Source organism: Echinops telfairi, unplaced genomic scaffold (assembly GCF_000313985.2).
Source record: "Echinops telfairi isolate 266 unplaced genomic scaffold, ASM31398v2 ScPeMD7_7;HRSCAF=31, whole genome shotgun sequence".
In the NCBI taxonomy this organism is placed as follows: domain Eukaryota; kingdom Metazoa; phylum Chordata; class Mammalia; order Afrosoricida; family Tenrecidae; genus Echinops; species Echinops telfairi.
The window spans coordinates 15,404,000-15,412,726 of record NW_022103904.1 but is presented as its reverse complement, the minus strand read 5'-3'; the positions used below and the strand labels follow the sequence as shown (position 1 = coordinate 15,412,726).

Here is an 8,727-nt window from a genome sequence, read left to right as displayed (position 1 = left end):
ATAAAAAGAGCCAGAGCTAAAAAACAGGTCTACAGGATTCAAGTGTTTGTCTTTATGTTACAGTTCCACCCTCCCAACATCAGCTTATCAATGTGGAAAGCAAGCGAATTCTTCATTTTAAATTGAGAAAGCAAAACGCCAAAAAGAATGAGAGCGAAATTTTTAGAGTTGGAATAAAATTCCCACAGTTCAAAAGGGCCATAAGTTACAATTAGATGTATAAGGGAAACATTTAAAAAGACCCAACAAGCAAATTTGGATATCTCACTGTATTCCTACTTAAAATTTAAGCATAAGTGGTAAACAAAGTTACATGCCCTGGTATATAATTTTACAAAGGAATTACAACTTTCAAATATACTAAAAACCAGCTTTCACTTCTTTGAAATAAACACTGGCTGGAGGCAGCATAGCACCAACAAAACAATCAGGAGGAAAATTTAATCCAACATTATCTTATCCAATCAAGACTAACAAAAACATGCCATAAAGAAGTTTATGAAAATTTCCTAATTGTCTCAGAAACATATTGCAAGTGAATTAGGGCTAAAATGATTCTTTCAATTGGTCCAATGTAAAAACAACTGCCAGGTGACTTGAGTCTCAAAATTCTCTTCCAGTTATATCCTTGATTATAACCTTCAGCTTTAGTTTCAAATAGGCGTTAGCCTTAATTTCAAATAGTAACTAGACAAATGGAGCTCTATCTAATCCGAGAGAGTAAACCAGATTTTCTTTTAGATATAATCACAGTAAGCAACACAAAAAGTAGTATTCCATCATTTCATTGTTTTAAATTGTATTCAAATTCTATCATTTTACAATCATGAGGAAATTAGAACCTCAGTGTAATATGTAAGCAGATTTGTGTTTGTGCTATATTCATTGTTTCATCTTCAGCAGCTTGAACACCGCCTGGCATTCAGTAAATATTTGTCAAATGAAAGAAGATAAAGAGAATGTTAACAAACATCAACAAAAACAAAAGCTGCAAAATGCCCAAGGTTGGCATAGTACAAGCATTTTGATTTGGTGCAGATGGCTATGCACACAAAAAACCCAAACCAATTGCTGTATTCAATTCCAACTTACAGAGACCCATCTGTGTCACAGTTGAACTGTGTGCCAGTATTTTGAATGGGTGTTTTCAGTAGACTAACAGACCTTGGTTCTGAGGTGCCTTTGGTAGATTCGAACCTTCAACCTTTTGATTAGTAGCCAAGCACATTAAACTCTGTACCACTCAGACTCTAGGTAATGTATGTGAGTAGTGCTTTCCCAGAGGATAGACTAGAACACATGTGAAGTTTAACTTGCATACTGAAGATTTTTAGCCAAGTAATTTATATTTTTAAAAACTCATAATAGTACTCAAAATACTTATTACAGGGGGGAAAAAGATAATGAAGAACTTACTGCCCTGTATTATTAAATGTCCCCTAACATAGGAGTTAAAACAGAGCAACAAAAAAGAGGAAGGTCCTCAACCAGGTGGACAGTGTCTGCCACATGAGGCTCAAGCTCAGAAACAATTGTGAGATGAGGCTGGCTCAGGAAGGCGCCCTGTTTCAGTGCTGTGCACGGTTTTGGAACTGACTCAAGGGCATCTAACAACAGTGGAATGAATAAATTATCACACAATGGAGCCCTAGGCAATCAATCATGAATGTGAGATGTTGTAGAGGTATAACAGATAAAATTATGGGCATTAAAGGAAAACAAATGGGGTATTTATCCATGAAAATACATAGTACAATTCCACTTCTATGTAAAATTAAACATCTGGAAAAAGTCTATAAACTAAAAATGTTTCCCCTCCAAAATGATTTTTATTCTCTTTTCATTCATCTTTACTTTCTAATGTTTTTTGAATAAGCATTTATTATTTGTAAAATAAAATGTATTTTAAAATTCAGAAAAATTCATTTTGAAAAATAGTTATACTACACAGGCTGTGCAGTGACTAAGTATTAATTTTAAAAATACCTTCTGAAATAAATAACATTATTCACTTCCAGTTCTTTGGCTGTATTTCTGATATTATATCTTGTTATTTCTGAACATATTTTTATTAATCTGGTTAAAAGAAACTAAAAGAAATTGCAAACCAGCAAAAGTAGACTGGCACACTACAGTTTTTGATGAGATCTTAAGTCTACTTGAACATCTAGAAATAGTCCTTTGAATTTAAACTGGTATACTTCTAACATGAAGAGTTAAATCACTTTCAAAAAGGAACTCCTTTTTAAATGAAAGATGAATATAAATCACATACTTGCTAACATACAAATGCAAACTTATTCTTTTAATTTAAATTTGAGCACATATTACATATTACACATCTTTAAACAAGTATCTCTTAGAAACATGACCTAACAAGTTCATACTGATTTTGCATAAAAGTTTTACATCAAGTAAAGGCTAGAGGGTAAGTAAAACTTATTTAATGTTATGTCACACAATTGTAAAATATAAGCAATTGTTATGTAATTATATTTCAGGATTTGAGGTACAGAACTCACAATATACACTAAAATATGCAACTGATAAATTCCCAGTAGCCTATGCTAAAAAAAAAGAAAAAAACTTTATCAGAAAGATGCCACATTTTCATTGTAACTGTACCATTTATTTTCCACAGCCAAACATTTTGTTCCAGTTTTCATAGAGTTCTAAATCTCTTGGAGACACACTGGGTCGAACAGTTCTAAAGGCATTTTCAAAATCAATGTAAGCTATGGGTCGGACTTGATCTGGTGTTATTGTGGCAATGTCAGCAGTTTGTAAACTGCGAATAGGACCCAGAGAAGCTTCTCTGCAAAGCTGTGTCATATCTGCCCCAGAAAATCCATCAGATTGCTGCACGACCAGTTCAATCTCCTCTTCCTTAAGACAACATTGCTCCTTGGACATCAGATTGACTATTATCTGTTTTCTGGCTGAAGCTTCTGGGAGAGGAATATAAAGTCTTTTCACCAATCTTCTCCGGGCAGCCTCATCAATTTCTTGTGGCCGATTGGTTGCTCCTACCACGAGAATCCGATCTTCAGAGGATGTGGTAGCTCCATCTAATTGAACTAAAAATTCGGTTTTTATCCTTCGAGAAGATTCATGCTCACTATCTCCCCTTTGAGATAACAGGGAATCAATTTCATCAATAAATATCACGGCTGGTTGCTGACACCTTGCAACAGCAAACAATGCACGGACCATTTTTTCTCCCTCACCTACCCATTTAGAAGTCAAAGATGAAGCAGAAATGCTGAAGAATGTAGCCCCAGACTGACTCGCAATGCACTTGCCAATTAGAGTTTTACCAGTCCCAGGAGGCCCAAAGAGCAGAATTCCTTTAGGAGGCCCCCGTAAACCAGTAAAGATGTCTGGTCTCAGCATGGGCCACACAACTATCTCCTTTATTGTGGTTTTGGCAAATTCTACTCCTGCTATGTCCTCCCAGTTTATTGGAGGTCCATGATCCATAATCTCATTCATAATAAGTTCAATCATCTTTGGTTCCAGGTTCTTCAAACGCTCATCCACCGGATAAGCTGGTTCTGTAGGTCCTGCCCCATAAGATTTGTACTGCATTCCACCATTCTGATCTCCCCCATCCGGCTTGGGTACAGGAGGAACAAATTTTCCAAATATTCCTCGAGATCTACCAGCTCCCAGAGACTTTTTTGCACTGCCATATGAAGATCCTGATGCCCGCTGAGGTTGGTGCTTTTTTTGCTGATCAACCCATAATTGTTCTTTAGCAGTTTTAAAAGTAGGCAGGCTGTTTTCCTCTCTCTGGCAATTATCTTCGATTTTACTAAAAGACTTATTCAGAATTGGATTGGAAAGTGTATCAATGCAACTGGTACCAACACTATAAAAAGCCTTCTTTTCCTGGGAATTTTGACAGCCAGGAGGCAAACAAGACTGGTTGGATGAGGACATATTTAGTCCCATGTTGGCTTTTGGAGAGTCGTGACTTTCCTTTTTAACATTTCCAAATAATTGTGTGGCATGGAATTTTGCGGTGGCTGACTCACCTAAAGGCACTGAGAACGCAGGACAAGTTTTACTAGTGTTAGTCACCATCGGTGCCTGTGTATTCTGAGGACACTCTAAAGAACTTACATTTTCTGGGCTGGCTTGGGCCCTATCTGTACTGTGACTTGTGGCAGTTGAAAGTTTATTCTCTCCAAAACCATACACACTAAATTTTGGAGAATCAAAGGCACTGGCCTCCTTAGAGATTACTACCGATGAGTCAGCAGGTGCCAATAGAGAGTCTTTGAATGTTTTGCCAGCTTGCATCATCTTTTGTACATTACTCAGTTTGAAAACATTACTTATTGTCAATCCAGACTGCCACTTGTCACTGTCAGCTTGCTGAGATGTTGTCAAAGTGAAAATGTTTTCTGCATAATTATTCACGCCAGTTTCAACGTTGTCAGAATCAATAATTGTAGAATATTTCTCGGCATATTTTTTAAACAGTTTGGTAGCACAGACTTGGGAGATCTCTGAGTTTGCCCATGCATACTGAATGCGCAGTATCTGGGCACGGTATGCATCTGCCTTCTGTCCTGAAGAACATATGTCAGATGTGATTCCAAAATAATTCTTCTGCCATTCACTCAAGTGCACAGATCTAGAGTTGGAGGTCTGCATTTTGGAAGTCCTACCAAGCAAATAAAATGAAAAGAAAAAATAAATCGGTATCATTAAAAAAAAGGAAAAAAAAGATAACAGGACAGTCTCTGAGTTACAAATGTCTAACTTATGGACTTCTCATCGATCCCCATAAAGCTTCTTAAACACTCAAAGTATAAATAAGGGCTCACAGTAACAAATAGGCCACACTTTGGGAACTCTCAAAATCTGCTGTTGAGGCTATAAAATCGTGTGACCATTGTAGAAAGCAGTACAATGCTTCCTCAAGAGGTTGGGGACAAAAATATCATATGGCCCAGCAAACCCCTCCACTTGGTATGTAGCATCGAGGATTAAGAACCGTAACAGGGTAAATATGTGCACATCCATGTTCATGTAGCACTACTCATCATAGCAAATAATGGAAACAACCTAAAAGCACATCAGTGGAGGATGGATAAACTTTTGTACATACACACAACAGAATACGACTCCACATTAAAGAAAACGAGTCTTCTAAACAACTCATAACATGGATAAACCTGGAGGGCATTATGCTGAGTAAAATTAGGCAATCACAAAAGGATAAATATTAAGAGACCACTACTATAAAAAGTCAAGAAATGGTTTTCATACTAAAAGAAACATTACGAGGGGTATGCAAAAAAAAACCAGAATTGCGCTCGGCTAGTCAGCGGAGCTTTCATAAGTACACATTTTTCTCACTAGGTGAGCATCCAGCAATTCACTCTGAGTTAGTGTACCCAGGGGTGTCACCTGGGAAGGTTCTCCCTGGCCACAGTACATTTTTTCATACAAGCAGTTTTCCTTGAACCTCGTTTTTTTTTGTTGGCGGTTTTAGGGGACCGTTTTTTGGCGTTGAATTTTTTTTTCTTTTTGGGGAAATGGGTTGCGGAACTTTTTTTGTTTTTGACCCCGGTTTCCAGGGCCGGCCTTTTGGGAAAAACCTCCAGTGTGTGAGTGGTTTTCTCATTTCAAAAATGGTGAAATGTCCATTGACAACAAACCTCATTATGGATGTCTGCCAACTTCCAGAATGGATGATAATGTTGACTTGTAGTACATTTGGAGTTCATTCCACCAGGTCAGACTGTTAATCAAGTTTCTATTTAGAGGTTCTGAAAAGATACCATAATAATGTGTGACAAAAAAGGCCAGATTTGTGGCAGATGGGAAACTGGTTTTGCTACCACAAAAATGCACCTGCTCAAGCAGCCATCTCAGTGCGCCAGCTTTTGGCAAAAAACAGCATGCCTCTCTTGCCCCACGCACCTTACTCACCTAATCTCGCTCCATGCGGCTTCTTTTTGTTTCTGCGAATGCAGAGGAACATTAAAAGACAGCAATGTGACGACATAGAAGAGGTAAAGAAAAAAAAACAAACAAGGGAGCTGCTGTCAGGCATCCAAACACATGAGTTTGAAAATGTTTCCAAGAATGGAATCACAGATTTGACATAGTACTTCGAAGGTGATAGTTGTTTTGTAAAAAAAATTTTAATTCATAGCTTTGGGAAAAAATTTCGGGTTTTGGTGGGGTACCCCCTTGTATTTAGTGGTTACCAGGGATGGAAGAAGGTTCCGAGGAAGGGAAAGTCATGGGCTAGAGAGGACAGACAAGTGTTAACTTGGGTAAATGCAGGTTAAGAAGGAGGTTAGCAAAAAATGATGAAGTCAGGGTAAGATACTGTGTGGTGGTGGGTAGGGAGTTGCAAAAGTTAAAGCAACAGAGGCAATCACTGTTATATAGACAATCCGTCAATAGTGGTTATTTATGAGCTACTTAGACAGACATGCTAGCGAAACAGGTATGAGTGGAAGAGTAGTATACCACCAATGGAAGTTTGACAGAGGATCTTTCTATGCATGTGTTTACCTTTGCTGCAAACATATCCAAGTAAATGGTGGAGAATACAGGAAGCAAGTTATGAAAACTTAAGACATAACCAAACACCTTGAGGAAATAAGTTGTTGAGCCTCGGAGATCAGGACCATAGTCTAAGGGGACACCAAGGTCAAATGGCATAGCATAATTCACAAAGACAATAGTGATTTGGGGTCTTAAAAGCTGGTGATCAACCACTTAAAGTACAACTACTGGTGTCTCCCCATCTAGAGGAAAGACAAGTGATAAATATCTAAATTCATGTTCAATGGACTAATGGATCACAAATATGTCTCCACAATCCTGGCACCAGAGGTACTATCTGGTTCCCAGTTACTACTATCAATTGCTCTGCAAAGGATCACATTAGAAAGTCTTGAAGGAGTAGAAGGAAAACGTGGTACAGAACTCAGAATCCTAAAACAGAGCAGGTTTACTGGTCTGATAAAGACTGCTAGAATCCCTTAGACGAAGTGGCCCTTAGTCATCCCTTGGTCTAGAACTTAAATCACCAAGACCTTTGCCATCACCTCCACAGATTTATAGTAATCAACCATTTAAAATCAAAAGGTCAGCATTTACTGAAGGACAAACTGCAGAGGGTTGGGAAAAGGGGGCTGGAGATGGGAAACACAAGAAATGGGATAAGTGACCACACACTGACAGTACATTGAGGGGATTGCCTTAAATTAGTTGAACCAAAACGCTTATGAATTATTAAATGTAAAACTGATATGCTCTGTAATATCTCAAGTTTTTTTCCTTTTAAGCATAACATATATCTTAAACAAAACAAAAGTCACCTCTTGCCCTTTGTATTCTCCCTGACCCCAAACAACCACTAATATGGTTGTGGCACTACAGCTATTTTGTGTTTTCTAAAATCTTATATACAGTATGTATTCTTTGGTGCTTGGCTTACTTCATTCAGCATATGGGGATAAATGGTTTTAAGCTGTGCCCTGGTGACACTGTGGGTTAAGCATTAGGCTGCTAACTGCAAGGTCCATAGTTCATATCCACCAACCCACTTGCTGCTACACTAGAGAGACGAGACTGTCGATTCCCATAAAGATTCTGTCTTGGAACCTCTACACAGTATCACTAAGAGTCAGACTCGACTTAATGATGGTGGATTTGGCTTGATAAAAGAAAGAGGTTGTAAAAATAATAATAGGCTCCAGCCCTCAAATGAACCAGATCACTGGTTCTCACACCCTGGACCAACTTCCAAACCAGAGCACAACTACCCACCCACTCAATCTGCCTAGCTGAAGCTTTCCTAAACTTGGATCAAGTAGTTTTCTTGATCTGACTCATAGATGCCCAAATTTATTTGGCCTATCGCCCGCTTTTCAGGAAAGAAAGGAAAAAGAAAAAAAAAAAAGCAACACCTAAGCACTTCCCTGACAATTACAAACTTGGGTTATGAATCCCTAATCCAAGATAAAATCCAAGCTATCCACTCTGCAGGTCCCCCAGGAGGTGTGAGGGTGAAAGAGGGAATGGCTTTAGAAAGGTGGGGGAGACAGTTTGCACCGTAGCTTCCAGAGCTGAGCGGCCTCGTGCTTTCCCCGCGTCCTGAGGTCCCTTCCACCCGCCCGCTACCTCAGAGGCGCGGATCGCGCGGGCCGCCTTCCCCCCGCCCCGCCCACGGCCCACGCCCCGCCCGCGAGCCCGGCCCCTGCACGACGCGGGCCCCGACGCCGCACACTCCTGCAGGGGGCGTCCTCCCACAGGCCCCACGCTCCCGAGGCGGCCGCGGCTTCCCCACAAACACCAGGTCAGCCCCCTCTGCCCCTTCCGCATTCGACCCAGCACCCCCGAAGAGCCGTGGTATCCGCTCCCCCAAACCGCCCAGACGCTGCCGCACGTCGCGCCCACTACTAACCCGAGTCGCTGAATCCAGGTAGCCAGCGGCCAACAAAAGTCGCGGGTCCCTAGCTCGCGCTTGCGCGCGGTGCGCGCGCTGCTTACGTGCTCGGCCCGCGCCGCTTGCGTAAGTGCTGCGCGGCGGGCCGGGGGGGCGCGCGCTGGGGGTGGGGGCGGCGGTGGAAGCGGAGGTTGGGCGGGGCGAGCGTCTAGGGAAGGTAAGGGCGCTCGCAAGTCCGCCGGGCGAGAGATGGCGGAGTGCTTCTTCCCCAGCCCGTTTTTATAAAGGGTTGTAATAGTTGCTAA

General features: G+C 40.7%; 1 protein-coding gene across 2 annotated transcripts; it reads right to left on the bottom strand.

Moving 5' to 3' along the window:
• Positions 1-2,292: 2,292 nt before the first annotated feature.
• Positions 2,293-8,510, bottom strand: FIGNL1 (fidgetin like 1). 2 transcript variants are annotated; one of them, XM_004708045.3, is made up of 2 exons: positions 8,441-8,510; positions 2,293-4,672 (listed from the first exon to the last, which is right to left on the bottom strand). In XM_004708045.3, the coding sequence occupies exon 2, from the start codon at positions 4,660-4,662 to the stop codon at positions 2,629-2,631; it is 2,034 nt and encodes a 677-aa protein (XP_004708102.1). In that variant the 5' UTR covers positions 4,663-4,672; positions 8,441-8,510; the 3' UTR covers positions 2,293-2,628. The 2 variants fall into 2 exon arrangements, with proteins under 2 accessions (XP_004708102.1, XP_045142287.1); XM_045286352.1 differs by lacking the exon at positions 8,441-8,510 and adding an exon at positions 5,673-5,755.
• Between the last annotated feature and the right edge of the window lie 217 nt (positions 8,511-8,727).